A 26,505-nucleotide genomic window follows, 5' to 3' on the forward strand; every position below is an offset into this window, starting at 1 on the left:
CATATGAGAGGCCAATGGGAAAAACAGAGCAGAAAAAGCCTTCACAGGAAAATGCCATCCTCACAGCATGGATAGTAGAAACACACATGCAGCACATACTATACACAGAAAGCTGAACTGGCTCTTTAAATACAGGGGTAAAGCAGGGAGCGGCAGAGTGGAAAAATCCCAGTGGAAAACTGTTCAGTTCTTAGCTTAGCTGCCTAGCTCTAAAATTAGCATTAGTAGCACAGTGGAGTAGCTCAGATCGTGCACACAGGAGGACTGGAAGTCAGCACCATTCCTAACCTTACATACAGAAGGAAGAAAGCAGCAAAGCTCAGTCAGGACAAGCTATCTGCACCCCATTGGCCTAGCAGTGGGTGCTAAACTAGTTTGGCACCCTTAGATTAGGATAATCTCACCTTCTCAACTCCGAAGCATATGGAACATCACAACGTTATGCAACATCTCGGCCTGTATATGCAAATCAAAGCTCCTCCTCACCAAAGGCTTCAAGTCAGTTTTAGCAATTTCAAATTACACATTCTTGAATGAGCCCTGTAAGGTTAAATATTCTCGTCAGAACAGCAACGTATAGCCATCACATCCCAATGGGCTGGAATGTAAATCTGGCACTCCTGAGTGTTAACCTACTTTGTGAGATGGGCAGAGGTTAATAAAGATAACAGTAAATTAATCTGAAGCGCAGGGTTTTGTCTTCTAAATGAGTTCATTCTGGTTGTAAGGAAATGTTTAAAAAAAGAAGAAGCAGCCAGTGTCAAGGTTGTTTGAAAAATGTCCTAAACTCTTTTTTTTTTCTTCATTCAGGCCTTGAATACAAACAGCACCCCTCTGTCATATTTCTGAAGAAAAAGCAAGATTTAAAACATCAGTGAATGGGAGGTAAAGCTTGTGATTTATTGAAGTTTGCAGAAGGTCAATGCGCTTCTTTCATTCTTCCTCCACCTTGTGTGGGTCTATATCCCTAGGAGTCTACTTACATGGTACGTTACAAGATTAGCATCAACACCAGACAAGGATATACTGAAGTGTAGAATCAGCCAACAACAACTGTTTTATCCTTTTAACTGCTTATTGAAGTTCAGTGTTGGCTCCCCTTAAAAGTGCATATATTTTCTGCAACACAGACAAAAGGGAATGTTCCTCTGCATGTCAACTATTATAGTCCATATTAGTCCAACCATAATAATACTCTTACTGGTCAGAAAGGACTTCAGAGCTGAAGCTTGGCAGTGAACTAGCCTTCTGTGTTTGATGGCCAGCAGAGCAGAGATCATGAGTAACATGAATATTAGAAGAAGGGTCCTAGTTAAGTTGAGTTACAGGCAGTTTAAATGGTTGTATACAGCCCATTGATGGCTGCATTTAACACAATGAGTTCTCCATGTAAAGACATTCCCAATAAACAACGTTGCTGTGTGTGACAAAGTAGAGCTGCGCAAACACACACCAAACAAACTCTCCTGCTAATTGTTGTGCCGGGGCTTTTGCAGTTCATTTGACATCAAAAGTGCTGCATGATGTCAGTGAACCTGCGTAGTGTTTGTAGTGCAGGGTGTGTGACTGCGTGAGTAGTCTTCTCCTGAACAGCCGCTGTGGTAGAAGGTGATAGGCAGGGTGTTAAACAGAGAGATAGTTGTTGAAAGGTAGGAGGGGAGATGTGTAAGCTGATGAAATGCAGGATAATCTTAGCCTTGAGCGAGTATGCAGTTATTTGTAGCACGAGTGTGTATATGAGTGAGTGGAGGGTGACCACTGCTGACTTAACAAAACTTAACTAAATGCAATCACAAGTTGCTTATGTGTGCAGGTGATGCAAGTCTAAAATAAAGAGCACAGCAAAGCGCTTAGCCTCAGTTTAGCTTTCCCTTTAGATGTTTATATAAGACAATTCATCTCAAACATACAACCAAACATCAGCACTGAACTGCATGTACTATAGGTCAGTGACTACTAATGTGAATGTGAGTTTGCTTTTAGGCATTAAAATATTGCAGGCCTGTCCAAAGACAGCCAAACAGCAGCAAAATGTTGTCCAGTCTCAAGAGGTAATAAGGTACATAGTTTGGCTTTCTGACAGAGACACGCATCCTGGACCTGTATGAAAGACCTGTGTTCATCAGCATCACTCCAGCTATAACACTGTTCCTAGGTGTGCATGCAATTATGTCCCCATCTGCTCCACTCTGCTGTGTCTTACCTCTGAGGCAGAGGAAGGTGAGGAAGTCCTCTGTCTTGGGCTTGCGCCTCGACAGGTCTTGAATGGAAGAGGACAGGGATGAAGAGGAGAGTGACGAAAGAGAAGAAGAGGGCACGGTGGCCAGGCTGCCTGAGTCGGCCACTTTGATGGGTGTAGTGCTGGGGGAGTTGGGCTGCGACTGGGCAAACTTCCTCTGTGCCTGGAGACGAGGTCTGTGAATGAGAAAACAACAAGGAGGGATAGAGTCAATGATATATGTGGGATTTAATTACAGTTGAGCGTACCAGTGCTTAATGGACAGGGCTGGGTGACCATGACAAGAAGACTGCCGTTACTGCCTGAGATAATAGGTAAGTTAATACAGTTTGTCAGATTTCATGCCCCATGTTCACATGAAAAACAAGAACCGCTGGACTTATATGTACAATAAATCACACTGATTGCAAATAATCCAAAGCTGTTACACATTAGGAAATACATGGAAGGAATTGGTTACACAAACACAGACTGATAATCATTCATCCCAATACATCCCAAGCCTGTGAGACTGGAAAGCTGCTACGTTATCCTACACTAAGGAAGGGTTCACTAAACATTTGTTCTATGAATGGGTGGGAGCCCATTATAATCACTTGCATGTACCGTGTTTGCGTGTAAATGTAAAAGTCACCGATACACATATACACACCAGTGATGGTTCTTATTTTGCAGGGAAATAGTGAAAGATAATTAAACCATCTATTCAGCAGAACCAGGGCTGTCAATGGCAGCTGATAATAGCCAGATACAGAGGAACCGTCTGCCAAAACAACTACACCGTGCCAAAGAACAACTTAAGTTCCTTTATCAGCCTATCTTTTTTCATTTTTTTGTTTTACTTCTGTCACTTTCTCACTTTCCACCATTTTATTTTCCCATTTCTCTTTTTTCCTCTATGTTGTGCTTGCATTCCTCTGTGGTGCACAAAGCTTTCGAGATGTCTCTCTCATTTTTCTCCTCGCTTGTCTCTTTTCTCTCTTTATTTCACAGTGTGTGTCAAGGGAGGCGAGGGAAAGAGGAGAATATTAAAGAAGTGGATGTCTGTGAGAAGGCGATGGGCTTATTTGTCACACTGCCTTCCTCATACACAACACAGATGCATACACGCACACACACACACACACACACCATGTCGGCACACGCTCAGACATACCCAAACCGTAAGAGTCCTAGACTGTCAGGAGCCATATGAACTAGCAAGTTAGATAGCGTGGCCTTAGATGATTAGTGCCGCTGAGAGTGAGTGTGAGTGCATGTGTGTGCGTATTTGAATGGGTATACATTGTCAGGACCAGTTTGGGTGTTTTTGAGGGTTACACTTGATTTGAGGGTTACAATTAAAATTTAATTTTGGTCAGGGTTGGGGTTGTGTAGTTGTGATGCTAAAGTTTAGAGTAATGGGTCTAGGGAATTTTGGGCATTTAGAAAATAGTGCCCTCACAGAGATAGCGGTGCACATGTGTTATTCTGTATGTGTGAGCATGAGCTTCTTTATAACGATGAGGAGCAGTGATAGAAGAAATGTGATATCCTGGTATTATTTGTCAATTTGTCATGGACCAGACTGAAGTAAGGGATGATAGGATCATGTCTGGAGGACACCCACAATGCATTTGGCACAGCCACTGAAAGGTGGTGAGCTCCGATTACGCTTCAGTTAGAACAGTACGGTGTCAAAATGTGTCAATTTCCTGCTGCGACATGGCTGTAAGCTCAATATGTGAGAAATTGAGAGATGATTGCACACACATAGCCAAAATGCTGCATTTGGCCACAAAGTGTGAGAAAACTGGACAAACAACTGTTTGCACAGGCCCCGTTTGTTTACAGCACGATACTTCACAAACCAAAGCTCATGACTGCGATCAGCATGGCATTTTATAATCTGGAATTGAATAGTTCACAATAATGATTTGCTTTTACGCAAATCAAATAGGCTTTGATTTCGTACATGCCAATACTAAATTTTCACAAGTTCCATCATTATCGTCATTTACAGCAATTTCTCTCTGCACACAGAAAAGACAAACAAATGCCAAAGCAAAAGAGTTTTACCACTAATACAAGATATTAGAAAACTCTCCTATTTCAACATTTAGTTAAAAGATCATATATGCGGGTTGTACTCTTGTCCCTGGGTATTAGAGAACAAAGACCATGACAATTCAACAGGAAAAAAAAAAAAAAAAAAACAGGGGGCACAAATGTCACTTCACACAAGGATGTGATTTACTCAGAAAATAAGTAGATAAAGAAAAGCAGATAAACTAAAGAGATAAAATACGACCAAAGAAGGAAAGAAAGAAATAAAAAGAATAAGTGACAGATGAGTTATTCTGGTTGCCAGTTCAATACATAGTAATATAGAGTTGGAAATTAAACACAGAAGAAGGGATAAAGAATGGGAATGGACACAACAAAGACAGAGGAGCATATGGAGAAGGATAAAGATCACAAAGAAAAGATCAGAAAAATGATCAAAAACTAAGGAAATGCAATGAATGAACCAATAAAATCCAAAACACATTCAAAGCTAGGTACATAAATGTGATAAACAGACAGACACAAGTGCAAAGGATGGGCGAAGTGTAAGAGGTAGCGCACATCCTCGTTGTTTCATACCCCAGCTGATGGGTTTTTGTTGTGGAGACATCTGTCCCTTAGGAGACAGATGTAAAAAAATAAAAATAAAAAAATTTAAAAAATCCTCACGACACATTTACCTTCTCTGCATGCACTCCATAGAAAAAAATGAGGTGAGGTGATGAACAGAGGGGAGAGGGGGCCAGTGGGAGGGTGACGTGCAAGGGGAGTGGGGAGCAGGAAGACGTGTGAATGTAAGACTGGCAAAGATGCAGCATAGTGTGCAGGAAGGTAAGTGAGGGTGAGGGGAAGGAAAAAGAGAGAAGGTAAAGCCCACAGTATACACAGAAGTCATGCAATCATAGTGTAGTAACTAACCACAAACATGCCACTACATCCTTTTAGTCACATGCAAATATAGAGACTATCTTACACACAGACAGACACTGTGGACTTTCATAAGTATTTTTTTCTAAAAAACTAAATACTGGACTTGTTACCCAGAGGTAACAGAGTCCAAACCCCACTGAGCCCAGATGTGCACATGTATACATGGGTGTGCAGCTGTTTTTAATGCAAATGTGCACCCAAACCTGCCCCATCAGTAAATTCAATGATCTGCAGAGCATTGATTGATACAGACTAAGCTATGGTGAAATCTTTCCAAATAGTAATCAGTGGAGATACTGAGCTTTCCATAAAAGACTCTTTGGACAACTAAACACTGGATAGTTTCACTGCTATGGCTTTAGATGATTAACTGCTTAAAGAGAGACTGAGAAGGGAAATAACTGACATACATAAAAAAAAAAAAAACAACAGAAACAGGAAATATGACAACCCAAGCAACTGTGGAAAAGATTGGGGCCAGAGACAGATGAGCTAATAATGCAAAGTGCTTGCTCCATCCTGTCTAGACAGTCAACCAGAGACTCTTTTCTTGGGATGATCCTCTTTTATCTGTTACCTATTAACTACAATGGCAGATATGCTGAGGGCCTTTCCCAAAGTCTAGCACATTCTAGTTACAGCTACCTTCTCAGCAATTAACTAAATTCTCTGTGGCTCTTGTGAACTCTAGTTTATGCATTATCAGCTGTCGTCTACTTCCCCTTTTAATGCTATGCCAACAGCAGAGACATAGCAGGTAAAATGTAATAGAAACAGCTATGCTTCACTGATTATGTGAGAATGCAGGGTTAGGCAGGGGAACAGATAGGTAAAAACATAGCAGCTGACAATATGAAAGCTACTGCAACTTCACTAACAGGTAATTATTTTAAAGCTGGACAGACTGTGTTCTTTTTTGCAAACAGTACTAAGGCTGCAAAACAGAACTACTGTTATTATCATGATTAATCATTGTTAAGGGTCAGGAAATTAGAGCATGAAAAACCATCATAATAACACATATTTAACAAATTTAGTTTCCTGTGGATTGTCCTCAAAGTTTTGTAATTATGGCAATACTGAGGCACATAGCTTTAGTTATAATGCGAAAATCGAACATGTATGAAAGACGTTTAAGTATTGGTGAAATGCATGCAAACACACACATACAGATCAATGCCATGGACCAGTTACATGCTCAGAAATCAGCATAGGACCAATTTATAACGAGATGACTGCCACCATGCTAAGGACTGAGTGTTAACCCGAGACTCTATTTAGCCCTCCATCTGCCTGCATGAGTGTGTAGTAGCCAGGGTACACTATGTTCCCAAGTGTGCTGTACTATAGAATCGTTACTTGTACGGTGCGGCAGAAGGAAAATGAGGCTTACGTAAGTTAAAATTAGACGAATTGCTCTGATTGAAGGAGAATGAGGAGAGAAGGAGAGAGACGGGGAGGGAAAAGAGCAACCTGAGATTCAATAACAGAAAAAAAAAGCAGAGATTACAGAAGGATGTCCCAGTTCATCCCTTTCTAATCCACCTTTCATCCATCCCTTCCTCTTTCCATCCCTTCTTTCTATCCCCCTCAGCCATCTACCTAAGGGCTGCTCTAATTTCTAACGTTACACACACCACCATAGCTGCTAGAGCACTGATTATCTCTGAGAGACAGAGTGAGAAAATCTGATGATCCTGTCAGCCAGAAATCCTGGGAAAGTAAGACAAAAGGGACGAAGGAAAAAGGAAGAGGATAAAGAGCTCTTAATGGTTTCCTTCTAACATATAAAATATGTGAGATGATAAATGGGGAGGAGGTGGTGATGAAAAGACAGGAGAACCAGGACAAGAGAAGACGAGAAGAGAAAGACAAGAGAGAGATGAGCTCCATCTAGTTTAGTGTATTTTATTCAGTCAAAGCCAGACCACTGTTGAGGCATCGCAGCTATGCAAAGTTGAAACAGGTCACACACATGCACATGGACCCTGTCAATCAAAGACAGCATGACATCTAGCTCTCTCCCTCAGTCCCCGTCTTAACAGTTTCCATAGGAACTACAGAAATGGCACAATGTCCCGTTGTGGCCATCATGAATTATGCCAGAGGGGTGTAAGCAATCACCCTGCTAAAGTGTCACTGAGCAAGACACTGCCTACACCCTACAAGCTCCAAGGATGTCGATCAGTAAGTGATCCTTATCTCTGCCCTCTGTTAGTGGAGGGAAACCAGGGAAAAAAATGAATTTCTCCTTTACACGCAGTCGGTAACTCAATAACCCTCAGTGTATCACAAATAGAAATCTCCAACCCAAGCTGGCTCCTTAAACAAGTTTACTGTCAGCCAAAGCACATTGGCAACAGTGCAGGTTGCAGGAAACTAGATGACTAAGCACATGTGTGTATTTGTGTGTGTATAGCTGACATCAGCTGATTTATTAAAACTACATATAAACCCATTTGTGCATAAAACGCTTATAATAGATGCAAAGGAAAATACTTTAAATGCCAATTAGGCAGGACTGATTGTTGAAAAAGCAGCCTCCCATGCATGTTTGATTTATTGAATAAGCTGTTGGCTCAGCATATCACCATATTTCAATTCTTTACCTATATTAAATATTGATGAATGGAGTCCAATATGAGCAAGTAAAAGCAATAGATAATTTAGAACAGCAGAGGGGACAAGCAAAGAGACACAAACAGTGTTGAGACTTGGGACTTAACAGCATGTAATCAATGTTTAAATTTCTTAAACTCTGGAAAATATTTGTATTTGGCATTTGTGTCAATGGGTGAAGTCTAGCTTGAAACAAATAATCAACACCAGATACAAAGCCTGTTTCTGATTCCACAGTCAGACCTGAGGACTGATGCACTGTGGAGCCACATGTTTCAATTCTGTGCATATACAGACATTTAAGCCAATGTTTCTCAAAATCCTTCATGAATTAATGGTTAGAACGGCAAACTGAAAAACTGAGTGGCTTAATGTGAGAAGGCTCTGAATGAGGTGTGGCTGTGGTCCCCAGGTCCCACTTTAAACTTGTGTCCCTTGTAGATGATGCCTGGGTCCTCTTGGCTGCTATGTGTGGCAGTCACTGTGTGGCTTGGTTTCAGACCTTTGCTGTACCAATGTAACCTGATATTTGAAGAAGGCTGGCAAGAGAAACATGAGCTTGTGGTCCCTTTGTCAATGTGCATCAGTATGTCAGCCTCTGAATTTAAAAGTGCTCTGACCACAAGCAGTTACCAACAATACTAAAAATGCATGATTATTTGGAAAATAATTGTCTATCTTAATTGCATTTGTTCCAGAACAACACTTGACTCACTAGAATGGGAATGAGAGCTAGAAGTGAACGCAATGAAAAAAGTTACACCAGGCCAGAAAAGAGCAATTCAAACAACTAAATATGCAAAAGATACAAGAAACAGGCAAAAGCAAAACACATATGTTTAAATAACTGCATATTTGTATCATTTTATTGTGTTTCAATAATCTTAAGAAGTGTAACTTTAAGTAATCATCAAACTATGTCAGACATTCAAAATCAATCTGGCTACTATCTTTCAGTCATTATATGGCACATCTGGATCAAACAAAGTCTGGAGCTTGTCCACAGTGTGTCCGGTGTTTGATAGATGTTGGCATGAGGCCGGGCTCGAGTCAGACTTTTTTTCCCCCTCCAGTGGTAGGGTTACTGTGTGAGAAGAGCACTGATCCAGAGTCTGTACCGTAGGGGCTGCATTAATTGGCTCCAGATGGCCCACATGGTCCTGATAAAGGACTACCTCACTGCAGCTGGTTCTGTGAGAGTGTGTATTTGTCTGGGTGTGTGTTTGGGTCCATTTTTTCCACATTAGAGCAACCTAACTGTACATGTTTATGCAGATAAGAGTGGAACATGTAGCTGGGTTTATATGCAAGGATTAAGCTACATAAAATGTATGTGTATTTGATTGATGTGTCTGCCTACTTATCTGTTTGTATTTATTTTTGTGTGTGTGTGTGTGTGTGTGTGTTTGACATCTAGCAGTCTGCTCAGATCAAATCCAGCAGCAGAGAAATGAGTGAAAAGAAACTTTGTCTATGCAAAATTTCTTTTTTTAGCACATCGTATGTACTAAAAATCTGCATGAAAGACAAAAATATTATGGTTCAAGCATGAAGACCAAACTTTTTTAGTACTGTATAACAAGCTTCCCACTGTTACCTTTTAGTTTGACAAATAAAAAGTTCTAAACCTGAATGAATACAAACAATCATCTGGCCTTTAGAGACACTTACAACATCACAGGTTCAAAAGTACATAATGACATATTCAGCTTGAACTTGCAAAACCTCTATTGTACACAGCTAGTTTCCCAACCCTAATCCTAAAAATAGATGATGTGTGTTCAGTATAAACAGTCGTAAAGTCAAGGCTTACTTCACTCAGTGTGTTTATTGCCTTTCTGCCTCTGTGCATTTAGAAAAGGGATGGCACAGCAGTGAACTGACCCGATGACCCTGTGCCCTTCACGTATGCAAAGAGCTGCCCTATAAACTTCCCTCTTATACAAACTGTACGTAGCATGTGCTTCTAAAGCACAAATAAACAGCATCATTAGTCAGCGAGTTAAAGATGCTCTGAGGGCGAATATGCACACAGAAGCCAGTGTAGTACTCACTGTTCTAACAAAATAAATAGTAACCCTGATAGGGATGTGTATACCACAGCATTTCTGTATATTTTATCAGCATGTCATTTTAATCGCTCAACTGCTTTGCATTCACAACAAAACGAATGTATGACAGTGTTATTCAGAAGTCCAGTTCAGCAGTGACAGCTATATGCTTCAAACAGTCACAATAAGGTTGATATTCATTTGAGATAGAAGATGCAGCAGGGCCTGTGTGCATATTTAAATATAACCTTGGCTTCTTGCTGGCTTTTTTTTTTTTGAATGAAGCAGTGAGCGGGGTTGAGATGGCCTGATAAGCAGATGTGGAGAGAAAAGACATCTTGACAATTGATCAAGCTTAGCTGTATTCCTATGAATATATTAAAAGCTATATTCCGTCAGGTAGAAGTTATCCATCTTCCCCTTTGTTACCTTAAAAATGCTAATGTACGACTAATACACATGCACTTAAATGCCACTAAAATCTACAAAACACCAACACAACTTCACCTAAGTGTGGCCAGTGGTTTTGGATTTGTGCTAAAATTAATATTTTATCTAGTGCCGCTTCTGTCTTCCTCATGGCCAGAAAGAAAAGATAAAACACCACACTTAAACATAGGTTTTTGTTAGCAGTCAAGGTCCATTACTCAGGGCTATTTATCCTCCCCATTTACAATGTGTGTGGAGCTCAAACCTTGTGACCTCTGACCACTTTAAATCACCCATAGGAGCAGCTGGTCATCACTAGGTCGGGTCAATAAACATTACAGATGCAATTTGTGCTTGGTAATTAGTCTAATTAGTAATCAGTCCTGTATGTAGGCCTTCAGAAACCATGAGCGGACTCATCGGCTCGATCAAAAAACTTGGGAAGCAAATTAGTACAGTGACTCAGACATAAAAATATATTTAAAGTGAATAGAAAACGACTTTTTTTTTTAAGTGGTTTTTCTGTTATTTTCCAGATTTCCTGTTTGAAGTTTCTTGGTATCCCGTAGATATCTGAACAAGCAAGCCAACAGATTTGAAGTGTAGTGATCTAAGCTGTAAACACACAAACACACACACACACAGATTGCTCCTAACTCCCATCTGTGCGTTACCAATTTACAGAAGATTCCCAAGTTGAGATGATAAGACTGACCCTTCCAATGGGTCACCGCACTCCCTGTGGAGCACCTCGTGCTTTTCTTTTGAAATTATTTTGATTCACACACGCACGCACGCACGCACGCACACGCACACACACACACACACACACACACACACACACATATACACACACGCACACACGCACACACCACCTAAGCTCTGTCCAACTGCCTTTAAATAGAACATTCTGTGCCTTTTCCTGGAACACACACATCACTGACTTACAGGTTTCTGGTTGAGAGGGGTCATCTTGAAATGAGAGATTATCATCAAATCACATGCTAATAGCGCTCAGATATTACTGTATAGTACAGTTGTCTGAGTCATCTTGCAGACAAAAAAAAAAAAAAGATACACGCTATAAAATGTCCCAGTTGCAGCAGATACAAAAATAACATACAGTAAGTACTTTAAAGGTTTAGATTTTGTTGTATAATACACATAAAAAAGAACCATGCAAACCAGTTGTAACATGGTTAATCACAGTGCAAGCATTTGAATTTGACAGCGATTATAGAAACAAGTTTGTGCGTCGACTGACATTATGATCTCTGGTGGATGGATAATACCCCTTCACCCTGCCATTTCGGCTGAGCCCAAGACTTTCATAAAGCCGCGGCATGGCAGCAACAATGAGAGGAGCGTTCAGAGGAGACATGCTGAGGTGAGTCATTGACATAGTGATAGAGAAGGAGGGAAACAGAAACAAAGTGAGAAACCGTGTTGTTAGCCGTGTTGCCAGTTTCTCTGGGGTTTTTAAAAGGCAACAATGCCAGCTTTTGACTGCAAAACCAGAGACGTCGTTCTAATTGGCTATATGCTCAGCAGACTAACAGTCGAGTTTTACATTACACCTCCGTCTATTCCTGGGACGTGTTACTTGCACAGCAGCAGCTGTATTGGAAAATACATAGAAGGACACATTAATGCACTAAATGTATGTCTTTGTGTTTATATATGTGAACACCACTTTGTATTCATTTAACCATTATGTGTTATCAGTAGAGCTAGGTGCTGCACTGAATATAGGTTCCCTCACAATACCATCTAAAGCAAATCAATAGACACATTATGGCCCTCTATTAACACACCGCCAGTTTGTGTGTGTGTGTGTGTGTGTGCGTATAAGCCTGCACGCACATGCACGTAATCCCTCATAAATGGAAATGGTGATTATGCATTACTGACAAGAGTCATTGGTTACGCTAGACAAGACAAGTGTATGTGTGTGTGTACACACTTGGCATTCATTAAGTCGAAACAAAACAAGCGGCAGCAGCTGAGAGTGTGAGTGTGTGTCTTGGCTGAGACAACAGAGAGAGCAAATTCAAAGAGAGCCAAAAGTGGGGTTCAGTAAAGAGGGAGAGAAAAAAAATGAAAAGAGGGACAGAAAAGAGAGTAAGAATGCAGAAATTAAGTTAAGAAGTCTAAGAGGGGCACTCAACTTCTGATCCCACCCACCCACCCCACAAACACACAAACAACCTTTACTTTCGCATTTGCATTCATTTTTTAAAGCTTACACAAAGTTGGACTACAGTCATGCCATATAAACCGACTGTAAGCATGAATTAATTAGCTAAGTTGTAGTAAGATGCATCTTGAACCAATTCTTCTCATTCTGGTTTGATCCAAGATTCCAAAAATCTTAAATCACATGAGATCAAGTACAATATAATGGCTAGCTGATTAATACTGTTCAACACAATTTAATAACCAGAAAGCAATGCCTACATTCTCCATCGTACAAACAATCAAGCCAAAACCATTTCCATCAGCAGAAAGAAAACCACACCGGACTTATGTTTAGACTATACCCAGTGGAGTAGTAACACAAAATTAAAATGCCAATGAACACCAGTGAATGATGAACTAGGTACATTTATGACTTTAAAAGATTTACAAGATGCCAACTCAGTGAAGGGGCTTCTGTAACAGCAGTATGTTTAATGTCCAAACTCAAGATCTCCTTTCAAGGGTAACACAGAAAAACTGAAAAAAAACCCTCAAATCATACATGCTAAAAATAACATGCTGTACCAATACAAAAACTTAATGTTAAAGACAATTTAAAAGCATGTTCTGTGGATTCTGCTGATGCCTCTGAGACTGGTAAATACAGCCTTTATAGATCAACCTAAAACAAATGTGGGAGAGGAGCAGAGGTGCGGACATATAACTAGGTCAGTAAACCATGGCAGCGGAGATGAGCCTGTGCTACGTTGTGATTGTAAGTTTGAATGTGTGTGTGCACAGGCCCTATTCTTGGCAGGGTAACCCCATTTAGAGAATATGGTCAAGGCTACAATGAGCTGGCAGGTTTGGTGGGATGTACTGCCAATCTCTCTACCAATCTCAGGAGCATGGGAAGGCAAACACAGAGTTGATCTCAAAGACTTCTAAAGGGGGCCACTTCCTGCCAAAAATCACTCGCACCTGTCCTTCTGTCTCTGCCTCCCTTCTTCTCTCTCTCTGCTGCTCCTCCCAGTTTTCCTCCTCTCTGTCTATGCTATATCCCTTCATCCTCTCAACGCAGTGTGAAACTTTTTCTTCGCTCAAAATTGGAACCAGCTATGCCACTGCTCCTCCTTTCTGTTTTGGCCAGTGCCAGGTGTAAAAGCTCCTGGCGTCATCTCAGTTAGTCCTGTTCGGGAACAGTGTGGGGCACCTATGCCAGGGGCACCGGAGTGAGCCTTCACACATAAAGCACACACGCATACAAACACACAATACGCTTTTTAAAAGGGAATGAAGCTTTGCCAAGTACTGGCTGGGCTTGTGTTTCATTAGCATCAGATAGAAAGCCTTTCTTCATTCAGTCCTGCTGTGTTGTGTTTTGTGTGTGTGTGTGTGGATGGACTAATGAAAACCACTAAGCTGAACTCCACTCAACACACAGCAGCACTATAGGCCAACAGAGCAACAGAGAATAAAAGTATGAGAGTGTCCTTGCCACCCTTTATTCCTTCAGTGCTCATCTTCCTCAGTTGGTATCGAGCAGAGTATTTATGCTTTGCTCACCCCAGGGTCACTTGGTTTCAACTCAACAACTTTGTTGTTGTCAGTCAGTCAGTCCGTACTACAATTAATCTCTCACTGTACAATCCACCCTCATTTATTCTATCAGACCTCAGGATCAACCATTACCAGCTTCTTTTCTTTTTTTAATTACTTGCAGAAAAGGCACATTTTCTTTGGTTCTTTTGCACTACCCTTTATTTCATCCTCAGTGTTGTACATTTAATAGAAATTCAAAAGTCTACAACATAAAACCTTTGAGTTTCTAAAACAGCCTCTGGAGAAACTTGAATTTCTTCTCAGTTGGTCCAGTGACCGTCTGTTTCAGAGCCAGGTAGATGAAAGCTTATAATGACTGAGCTCAGATTTGGAGGTTACAGTATCAAATGACAGCTAGGAGGATTTAGGCAGGTGCTTGATATGCAGTGAATGGAGCCTGTATGGGCCACTCATTACAGAAGGACATCTGCCGCTGTCCGGCCCTGAGACTCCACCCCTAGCTTTACACTGATGCTTTGATGCCCTGTCAGTGTGTCAGTGTGTGTGTGTGTGTGTGTGTGTGTGTGAGACAGACCAGCGGCAGTACAAAACAACACACAAGCATGCAGCCATGCACCCAGTGCTCACACACGCAAGCACACCTGCCACATTACAGTAGCTGGTAGCTTCAGAAACAAAATATATAAGAGGTTTAATGGAAGCAGTTGGGTAACATGAAATAATAAGCGTTAATGTAAATGTGAGCTATATTCTGTATTATTGTGTACAAGAACATGGAGGGGGGGGTCAGAGGAAAAAAACAAGTTTTGACACACATCAGCCACGCTGGTAATAAAGAGTTCAAAACCTGCTGCATGCTGAATGCATTAAAAGCATCACATTTTCCAAAAGCCCCTTTATAGCATTTTCTATTAACATCTGTCTTCGACAATTCACTATTTTTGTTTTGTTTTTTTTAAACAATCTTTCTGAGAATTACTATATTTCATGAATAAAATCCATTTCAATAATTCAATCATGGCATAAATAGATTCATGAAGAAAATTATGTCAGCTGTAAATTAGCAGCTTATTGTACAGTGCAACAACTCTAGTTTTTAAATAATTCATTTAGAGAAGCAGGGCAACATGCCTTTAAGTGGCTAATTATAAATGAATGAACTGACATTTGCATTAAAAGATGAAGGACCCCAGCGCTCTTTAAAGGGTGCTACTATTTACACTTCTCTGTTGACTGTCATCTTCTATTACAGAGCTAATGGGCAACTTGATTTTCTCCACACATTTTGCTAAGAAACTTAGTGAAGAAAAAAAAAAAGATCAGGAGAGAGACAAAACGATAAAGTGCCTGCATTAAATTCATAAAACAACACAACAATGGAGGCAGATTTTGTTAAAGTAGAAACATGGTAAGCATGAGGAGCAAATGAAGAAAATGAAGCATGTAGGTGTAAAAACGTATCACACGGCACCTTCGTAAACCTCAGACCTTGGGAATTTCATCACAACAAAGCTGAACTTACAGTTTCCAATGTGCGCAAAGTTTCTCATCACACTTCTATCACTTCAATCTCACACATTCACACTGCCAGTATCAGCAGCAGCCTTTGGCATGAACACACACATACAGACACCAACAGGCTCACAATTCTACATCGATGCCAGATTCAAGGGGCAATAAACTCCATAACGACCTGATGACTGAGAAACTGGATTAGGAACCTTACGCACATATTGACACACACAGAGCCTCACCTCTTCTTTGCCGGACTGTCCTCACAGTACTCACTGCTCCCATCCCGGCCCTGAGAGCGCAAGGACCCATCTTGTTTGTGGCTGCCCTTTGACCCCGAGCCATTCAGCTGCCCATTGGCTAGGGAACCTGAAAGCACAAAGCACCAAACAGAGTTAGAGTTTTATTTGTCTAGGTTATATTTTCCTGATCATGTGTTTAAAACCTTCCACTTCCAGACATCTGGCACGGTGCTTCGTAAGATAACCACTGCTCGGGGCTTAATATTGTTTAAAATATACCTTGATTCTTCAGGGAATAAACAATGTTTTCATCTGACAGTTTTAATAAAGCCTTTTGTTTTTGTATTTGATTTGATGCAGTAGAGAGAGCTGAAGGCAGAGTAAATACATTTCTTTTGATACAATTATGGTAGTACAGAATATAGAAAAAGACAGACCAAGTGAAAGGGAAACAAAATGCAGATAAAACACAAATTATTCAAGCATCTAGACTGTACACTGAGCTCCTGAGCAGAAAACATCTGCAGTCATTGCTGAAACACTGACACGTTGACTATCCAGCGACTGTGACTGAAAATGTGACTCCAAACTCGCTTACAGTCATTCACGTCATTTATTGCCACGTCTATTGCAGCAACATGGGGGGTGAGAAGTTACTTATTCATTCCTCTGTCCACATTTTGCCTTCTGAAATGCATCTGCTGTTCTTTACTGACGTACGCGATGTGGTGTCCCCTTTGTCAAAGAATGAATAAAAAATAAATAAAATAAAATAACAAGCCTGAGGCAGGAAAACAAATAAACAGATATTGCTGGACTTGACATTCTTAGTAAGCCCAATTGACAGAGCCCTAATTAAATATTTAGCAAGCAACTCAGACAAACAAAATAAGCCCCCAGACAGATTCTTACATCAAAAGCAACAACAGGGACAGAGAATTCAAATTAGGTCAAACACGGGAGTGAAAGTCAATGGTAATTAAGGAAGACAACCAAATTAAATAGATATCACAAGGCTTAAATTCCTCATGGGCAGTTCTTGGAATGTGTCATACAGGCGCGTCTGATTCAACAATAGTCAATGCACAAGCAAACTTTTTGGGTAAATAGCTGGGGAAGTTCAAAGCTTTTCAAAAATATATTTAAAAAAAAAAAACAGAATGAAGGAGCTGCCAAGGAGACTGTACCCACGTGCACAAAGAGGGACACTCACATGTTTAAAAATGTGCTGCCCTTGCCAGCTAAAATATCATTTTGCAGAGCTGAGAGCTGAAGATTTCAGTGAGTGAGCAATGCAGCAATCAAGATTTGACACCGACTGTAATTCATCACCAGTTTTGAACAGTTCTGACAAGTATTCATGCCTGACTGGACTTTTGGTGTGGCAGCTTGTTCAATTATTCACATTCATTTAAAAAAAAAAAAAAAAAAAAAACACGAAACAAATGACTCACTGACCGATTAAAGGCCTATACATACTGTGCGAGAAGTGAGAAAATTTGTTCTCTCCCCCAGGGCTGCAAGAAAAGAATGACATTTTTTAGTCGCTTTTTTTTGGGAGTTTTCACAGCTTGTTATCAACATCATGTGGGCAGAACTTTTTTTCTCTTGTGGTGTCCAACAGCTATTGTGTGATTGGTCATAAATTTGAAGTGGGCGTGGTTAATGCGGAAAGCAGAAATGTTGTCTTCCCGCTTTTACCGCTGGTGGTTGTCATAGCACTGGATAGTTTTGAGGAACAGCTGCCAGATAACACATCTTGTAAGGCATGTGAACACATACAAATGGCTAATAATTCATGGATAGAGGATACGTTGTGTACGGAGGAGAGTGTCTGTCACAAAACATGGCGATATCCGATATGTTATCTGCTGTATTCCACTGTAGTTCTGTAGTTTCTGTCAGATTCCCACAATGCTTAGCGTGACATAAGCTGCAGTGGGAGGGACCTCCCAGGAGTTCAGCAGTTGAGTTTCTCGTGGAGTATGAAATGTCCTGAAGCGAGAAGCGAGACATTTGTTCGTTTTCTCGAGGTGGCGACAACGAACTTTGTTCTTGTTCTCACCACCTCAAAAAAACGAACAAATGTCTCGCTTCTTGTGGAGTATGTATCAGGCTTAAGCTCCCAGTTCTTTGGTTAACCAAGAATACTACTGTCATAAAGCCATCCATTCACCAACACCTTCCCAACCCTGGGAAATTCCATCTGACTGATGCTTTAGTGGGATATGTCACTCAATGTGCACCACAAACCCCTTATAGCTGGTGTCAAAAAGAAAAAAATAAATTAAGTTAATACCAACTGTGGAGCACGGGTCAGGATAACTGGCAACTTGAATGAGATCCTGTTAGCGAGGACGCTACTGTCGAACAAGCCCAGGCATTATGTGATCTGACACAGACAGCCAGGGAGGGGAGAAGTAAGATCAAATGACGCTGTACGACAGAGGATGAAGATGAGCAATTGTGGAGCCAGTAAAAGAGGTTTTCAACTGAGACTTATAAATGTGCTTAGGCTTTGAACGAGCACACACATATAGCTCAATTTTATTATTATTGCACAGACACACTGGCTGTAAGTTTTTCTTCACACATACACAGGGCAGGTCAGTACCTGAAAGCGGAGGTACAGTCATCAGACATATCGTTGCGGTCAGAAAGTTAAAAAAGCACTGGAGTGATGAGTAAGGCCGTTGCATTGCTGGCAATGTGTTTTGTTGCTCTTGGAGAGCCTCAGTCTATAGGTGAATCACAACCTAACAATGTCTTGTTTGGCACGAAATGTTTTAATGAATCAAGAGTTTACATTAAAAATCCTTTGAAGTGGCCCCTTTCAAGCAAAAAATGATAATTCATAATGTGAAAAAAATTCAGATGGCAACAGGAAATCTGACTGCTCGGCATTTGAGAAAGATTTCTTTCCCATAATTAGGGCAAGGACAGATGAGGACTGTCACGGATTAGGACATTTTCCAGAACTTAACATGTGACCATGAAGAAAAGATGGTTAATAGAGAAATTTGTTAAAGAGGAGATTGTGCAAAGACTTTAATTCGCCACTTCCGGGCAATAGGTTTTGCCAGTGAAACCTGCACCAGAGCAAAAAGTGAAATAGCTCATTAACTTTAATTGTGCTCAGAAAATGACTGACGCATGATGTCCCTGTAGAACGCAAACAAACCCCCTGTTCTTTGCGTTTCCACTCCCTCCCTCCATCTACTCGCGGATTCCTCCAAAGAGTTGTTTGACATATGCTGGTTGCACATGAGTGCCCATCTGAGGGGCAGTGCTGGGAATCTTGGGAAGACAGAGCTGGGGATGGGCGAGTGCAGCAGACAGGCAGGGAGCCAAGGGCTGGTGCTTAGACTCAAGCTCTGGGTGCTGGTGGAGGGAGCAGAGGGCCATGCTAGTATGCCAACCCAATAACTGCTCCTTTGGGGGGGGGGAGTTGTAATCAGATTTATGCGTGCCTAACTAAGCCCATCTCTTTGCTTCACCTCAAAGTCTCGAGAGAGCAGGAGGGAGTGAGCAGAGGTACACAGCGTAACATGGCATATCACAGGGCTGAGAGGAGCCTATTAGGGTGAGCTGTAGTAATAAGTGCTACTGTAGCAGAGTAGTCATACCATAGGAAAGACCAGAGCATGCCCTTACAGGTTTTTAATTACATCCACAAACACAGGCTTAATATAAAAAATGGTTACAATGCCATATCTTATGGACAGGGTATCAAATGAGGGTTGTGAATATTGCCACAATAAAATACTTGCATGTTTCCAGGTTAGCAGGTATATGGAGGTAACCCGTCCCTGTCATTAATGAACACCATGCTGCCTGCAACTGAAATTCAATGTTATACATGACTTTAATCTCGCTTTTTCTCTTTTATACAAAAGCAGTACAATTCATTTTCATGGCCTTGGTTCAAGAAATCCTCAGTGCATGTATATACTCAAAATTGTGGGGTAATATAAAAAGAAACAATGGGTAGTTATATTTTAGGGAAAGTCCCAATAGTATCCATTCCCAGAAGTTTTTCCATAGTAGACACAGATACTAAAACTCACTGCCTGGCAAGAGCCTATGAAAGAGCCTCAAATATATTGCTCTTCTCTCTAAAATTGGACCTCACAACACTGCATGGCACTTACCACAAGCCAGAACAAAAGCACACAACAATGCTCAGAAACATGCCATCTGCTTTGTGCAACGATCAAGGCTGTAAATATCAAGCATCAAAGGCAAAGACAGGATTCTGTACTGGCTGTTGTGGAAAAAGGGGCATGTGAGGACAGAACAGATGCAATATCTTTCACTTATTTGATTTGATACCTAAACTCTTCCTCTTTTGGAAACTGACTCTTTAATTCATCTCCTTTTATCCCAACATCTTTCCTTCTGTCTGCTGGTATTCCTTCATCCATGCTTCCCTGCCAGGTGATACGATCACCAGAGAGAGCGAGTGTTTTTGCTGCCATGGCTGCCACTCCAGCCATACAATGAGCTGGCAGCATGGGAAATAGAGACAGACAGCAGAGGGACAGAAGAGTGAGTGTTGAAGGAAATGGGGTTACATGCATAAAAACGAGTAGGAATGGCAGGTCCTGTGACGGGCAGATACACAGGAAGAGAAAGAGAAGGGAGAGTCAGAAATGGGTAGAAAACTCTTCGGCCCCATTTTTTGGCCAGCAGCCAGCTCTTCCATCAATAGCACTCAGGGAAATGGGGAGGGAGAAAAGGAAAGCAGGGGAGGGGAGAGAAGAGGTACAAGAGGTACAAGTACGAGTACAGCAGGATAAGGCAAGGTAAGGAGGTACGGGAAGATGGTGCTTCACTGGATCGGAGAACGGTAAAGGCGGAGGGGGGGTGTAGACAGGGAAGGACAGGGAGGAAGAATGAAAAGAGAGGGAGGGAGGGCTTGCGTGACAGATACTGTAGGAGGTTAAGACAGATGGGGCAGAGGACAGGAAGGACAAAGGGGAATAGATAGAGGGAAATGGTGGGAAAGAGGGAGACAGAGATGGATGGAGAGAGCAGGAGGGAGGGGTGGAGATACATAATCGAGGAGATTGAGCAGCAGGAGGGAGAGAGGAGACAGGAGCTTGCGGAGAAGGCAGTAACCAGAGTCCTATTGATGTGTAATGAAACCTTGCATCATGGGAGAGACAACCGGAAGGACAGACGGGTGGAGGAAGATAGTGGTGAGAAAAAGAGAGGAAGAGGAAGACGGCTGCTGGAGTGGGAGAAGGGTGAAATGAGTGGGTAAATGAGCGGAAGCCAGGACGCAGAAGGGCATAATGTCATTTGTTAAATAATGCAGGGAACAAGTGCGAGAGGCAGGAAGTGTGATGGACACAGAGATGGATGTGGCTGCCAACAGAGAGAGGTAAAGTGGCTGGGGAGATGGCATGATTGCTGGTTATGGGCAGGGAGAAGGCTGGGTGGGTGGGAAGATAGACTGACACACACACACACACACACACACACACACACACACACACACACACACACACACACACACACACACACACACACACACACACACACACACACACACACACACAGCTGACTGACAGACTGCCACACCCCCCTCTAAAACAGATAGCCATTGCTGACATGCAGTGACGAAGAGAGGAGGAGAGATGCAGAGGTCGGGGATGGATGGAGGTATGTTAGGGAGGGAAAGATGGAGAAGCAGGTGCCTGGGGAGGGGGAAATGCTGCTTCTCTGATGCTTACAGACAGAATTTGACATGACACCTTCACCCCAAAATGGTGGACACTTACCTCACAATACGCTAAAGCAGAGAAGACTTTACCTAGATTCAAACCAGATCCTCTTAAACCAATGAAGGAAATTTTTATTATTGATTCTTTGAGAGCTGAACTATTAGCAGATTAATTGACAATTGAGAGACAATTACTCTGCAACTACTGTGGCATTTTTAAGCACAAATAAACACTGGTCAAGTTTCTCAGTGCTTTTTTCTGATTTTCTAACAAACTGAAAATCATTTGGGATGTTATTTAAAAAATGTAGATGTCACCTTAGAATCACTATTTTCTGACAATCTGATAAATTGGGGTAAAAATGGGCAGAATAATGAATGAATATAATAAATTCTGGCCCTTCTTTCCTTTAATATTCAAGATATTACAAAAAAATGTGAATTAAAATGCCCATAATGCCACACCTTGGAATTACTTACTGTATCTGACAAACAGTCCCAATCCCCAAAATATCATCATCATAAAGGTACGAAGCAGAGAAAAGCAAAAGCTCCTCATGTCTGGGAAGTTGAAACCATCAAATAATTTGCATTTTGCCTGAACAAATGAAACAATTAGTTGATTATAATTTTCTGCCAATCAAAAACTTGATTAGTTGAGAAATTTCCTGTACTTATGCAATATTTGATTAGCAGGTACATATGCCATCTCATTTTCCAAAATGGCTGATAGTTTCACAGTAATCGCTGTGTGAGACAGAAAACAGTGGCACATGTCTGGCCCCAACATAAGCCGAGACTCTCTAACCCCACAGTCCTCTAAAACAGCAGGAGATGCCCATTCAGGATGTAACGCATGCTGAGTGTGATCCTCCAAAATGGCTGACAGTTTCACCACAACATCCAAGCAAGACAGGAAACTGTGCTGCACGTACAGCCTCCAAAGCCTTGCTAACCCATAGTGCTCTAAAACAGCAGGGCCCGTCTATTCAGCCCTACTCCCTTTTGTGTCAGTGGGGCCTGCTGTCGTTACCCCCAGTGCGACGGGCCGCCGATGCTTTCTAATGAGTCATTTTTATTCAGGCGATAAGGTCAGCTACCCGCGGCGGCTTAAAAGGCCCTGAGGAGTTCTGGAGTGGCAGCTACGAGATGCCAGACAGACACACAGAGATATGTTAGCTACAGGGAAGGGAGGGTGCACTCAGCATTGGCATAGAGATAAGTGAAGGTGTGAAAAATATATATAATAAAGAAGAAATAGAGAAGGGGAAAAAAAAGATCAGCTACATTTCAAAAGATATTTCACTCCTGTCTGTCTGCCTGTCTCCCTTTCTGCCTAGCTGGATTGCTGGCTGGCTTCCTTGGCTGGGCGTGAACTTTCAGAGGCTCTTTTTTCCTCCCGTTTCCTTTCTTTCGGTGTCTGGGTTGTGTTAATGTCAGCTGAGAATAGCTTCTGAGGCACGTGTGAAGTTCAAATCTCCGCTGTTGGCTGGCTGAGGGGTTTTTGTGTGTGTGTCTGTGTGTGTGTGTGTGTGTGTGTGTGTGTGTGTGTGTGTGTGTGTGTGTGTGTGTGTGTGTGTGTGTGTGTGCGCACGAGTGTGTGTGGGAGCACCAGTGTCAAACAAAGACATGGTGGCAGCCTGGTTCAAAACAAGCTGTTCATCCCCCTGTGCACTCACTCCTCTGGTTTTGTCTCAGGTTTACACAGCTCAACAGCAAAATCCCTCAACTGTTACTGTAGTGGGCTCCCAACTGGAGTTAGATTTCTGTCTAACTAAGCATCTTTAAGTATTAATTTATGTTGGGGTGGTATTAATCCACATTTTAAGGAATCTGGACCCCAGGGTGAGTGTGTAAATGTCCAAACTGGAAAGGAGTAACAATATTTCTACACTTGTTTTTCTTATATGTACCACTGTGAGATTAGCACTGTTGCCTCACAGCAAGAAGGTCGTGGGTTCGCAACCCAGCCTTTCTGTGTGGAGTTTGCATGTTCTCCCTGTGCTTGTGTGGGTTTTGTCCAGGTACTCTGGTTTCCTCCCACAGTCCAAAAACATGTATGTCAGGTTGATTGGTGACTCTAAATTGCCCATAGGAGTGAGTGTGGTTGTGTGAGGTTGTTTGTCTCTATGTGGCCCTGTGATGGACTGGTGACCTGTCCAGGGTGGACCCCTGCCTTCCACCTGAACGAGAGCTGGGATAGACTCCAGCAGATCCCCATGACCCTGGTTAAGGAATAAGCGAGTATAGAAAATAGATGGATAGATGGATGGATGGATGGACCACTGTGAGAGACCTGATCAGAGTCCCTGCTCTTGATGCATAAACATCACTGAAAACAAGTGGGGAAATACTTTCAGTTCAAGGATTCCTTTGAGGATGTGATACTGAACCAGCAAAAAAAGCGAAACTGCAGCTCGCTGCCCACTGACCCACAACAAAAGGCAAATGAGAGTCCTTTATCCGTTCTCACTGGATTCTCTTCATTTCAAGTAAGATCAGGTTCCATCATCAAAGAAAACACGCTTAGTTTTCATGAGCAAACAGACTAATAAAGCTGTCGCCTGCAATTAAAGTTATGACGAGCTACACTGAGACACTAACCTCAGCAAAGCCAGACAAAATTGGCAACTCTTGACTTTTATTCACAAAAAAAAGTGTAACAACTTCTCTGCTTTTCATTTTCTCTAAACAAATGAAAGTTTACAACATATAAATTACTGCAATTGCAAATATCCTTTAATTATTGCAGGGCTGTGTACAGTACACGTCATTCATTTAATTTTCCCTCTCTGCAAAGTTCTTATTTTGGCTAAATAAAGATTTCCAAATGCAGCATGGGTGTCAAATACTTTATCATACGTTTAGTCTAAACCGAGATCCACAAGGAAAAAAAAAAAATTATTCTGTGTTCTTGGTCTGTATGTTTTCTAAACCTCTGGCTTCAATTTTGACTTTAATTACATGATTATGTTCCAGTGATTTAAAAAAAAAATCCTGTGTGAGGCCAGCTTGCTTTATTTCCTGTCATTCACCATGTGAAACTGAATAAACTCTAGTTTTACTGAAATATTATACGGTGGACGCCAAGCAGTAGCAGTACAGGCCCCTCACATCCACATGGATTTGTACTCACCATTGGAGTTTGTGGTTCCATCACCGTCCAGCTGCCGTTTCTGTGCACTTCTAAACTCCTTCAGGGAGAGGTAAAGCACCTTCCGCATCACCCGCTCCTCTGACCACGGGATCCCATCACTGTCATCCTGTGAAAACATCCGAGAGAATGGGTCAGTAAAAAAATGATCATCACAGATTCACAATAACAGTGGGTAAGAAATGCCAGTTACTCTGTAACTTGTTTGATTTATGGAAACCTTGAAAAATACTTAGGAAATACCACTAACAATAGCTGCAGCCAGCTAGTATTTTAGTCAGATGACTGTAAAACTTAATGATGATTTGTACATTATGAATTCATCTAAAATGATAAAGTAAAGGAAAGATGTGGTTTTGAGTGTGGAAATATGTGAAAAGTTATGACTGCTTTAATAAAGAGAAACGTCCATATATACGTTGTTCCAGCTGGATCCATCCCCTCCTTTTCTTGCTATATCGTGACATTAGCATAATATAGCATTGTACTGCAGCTAGACACAGGGCAACACATTAGCATAACAATGCACGGAGGACTGCATCTCTGCACAATGCCATGATACGAGAGTGTTATGTTGATGAATAGGTAGGAAGCAAATGAAAAAAGCATCATGGGACTGTGAGTTCATGTCTTTCTAATCTCTCTCCCAGTGAAGAGGTCACCAGAAGTCTCTCACACACACATATATATATATATACACACACACACACACACACACACTTCCAAGACATGAGCAATTTGCCCAGAGATATTTTCAATATAAGAAACAAACATATAGTAAATGCTAATGGTAAATGGTCTTGTACTTGTATCGCACTTTTTAACTCGAGCGCTTTTGTCCATTCACCTATTCGCTCACACAATCACCGGTGGAACAGCTACCAAGGGCAACTTGGGGTTCAGTGTGGACCAAGGATTGAACCACCAAATCTTTTGGATCATGGTGGACCTGCTCTACCTCCTGCCCAACAGCACAACATATAGCACATCAGAGCTGCAATACATCCATACCTCTATATTGCTCATAATGAAAGTCTGAGCAGCTTAATGGAAAAATATTCCACTACGAGGAGCGTTGTTAACATGGTATTTAGCAATACTCCCCCCCCGCTCCCCTACACACATTGCTCTGGCAGCTGTGTTTGATGTTGAACAACACTAATGACTAAATGAAACGATATTAGGACACGAGCCACAACAGAGAGGTTTCAATAAATAATGGAAACTGGAAATAGCTTCTCTAGTCAAGCCATGCTGGCAAGTGGATTGCAGCTGTACAGCTCGAGAAAAGAAAACACTTTACATCTTTGAGCAAAAAGCTAACATATGCTAATAACTTCAATGAAAAACATGTTTCTGATCCAGTCGATTCATCCCCAGCGAGTGCATTTTCCTTCTGTCTGAGTCAAACGTAATGTAAAACGCAGACGTGAAAAAGGAACCTGTGTGGGAGCGAGATCTGATCACCCAATTGACTCAGAACTCCTCGCGTTGGCTCGGGTAAGTGGCTGGCAGACATCACAGTGACATCAGTGCTGGCTGGGTGCAATAAAAATCTCCACCTCGCACAAAAATAATTACAAGACATTTTATTGCTGCTGTACTGAAAAGATAACAGTCACAGAATTCCACTTAGAACAAGTGAGCTCTCAAAAAGAAACCAAAAAAAAAAACGGGAATTTAGATGACTGCAGAAACTGAGTCTGTGTGTCAGCTTGCGTTTCTGACTGAGTGTGTGAAAAAGAGGAACTTCATTTGGTCCTAATATCATATATCCCTCCAACAGCTAGTGAAGAAAATTCTACTGGAGTGAC

General features: G+C 41.6%; 1 protein-coding gene across 2 annotated transcripts in view; it reads right to left on the reverse strand.

Annotated features, from left to right (window-relative positions):
• jarid2b (jumonji and AT-rich interaction domain containing 2b) overlaps positions 1-26,505 on the reverse strand; it is a 97,130-nt gene that overhangs the window by 25,182 nt on the left and 45,443 nt on the right. For both annotated transcript variants that reach the window (XM_026299686.2, XM_026299685.2), the window contains exons 2-4: positions 24,674-24,800; positions 15,810-15,936; positions 2,204-2,415 (exon numbers count right to left, since the gene is read on the reverse strand). In XM_026299686.2, the coding sequence (XP_026155471.1) occupies positions 2,204-2,415; positions 15,810-15,936; positions 24,674-24,800 (466 nt within the window). The remainder of the gene's footprint in view (positions 1-2,203; positions 2,416-15,809; positions 15,937-24,673; positions 24,801-26,505) is intronic.

Source organism: Mastacembelus armatus, chromosome 11 (assembly GCF_900324485.2).
Source record: "Mastacembelus armatus chromosome 11, fMasArm1.2, whole genome shotgun sequence".
Classification (NCBI taxonomy): domain Eukaryota; kingdom Metazoa; phylum Chordata; class Actinopteri; order Synbranchiformes; family Mastacembelidae; genus Mastacembelus; species Mastacembelus armatus.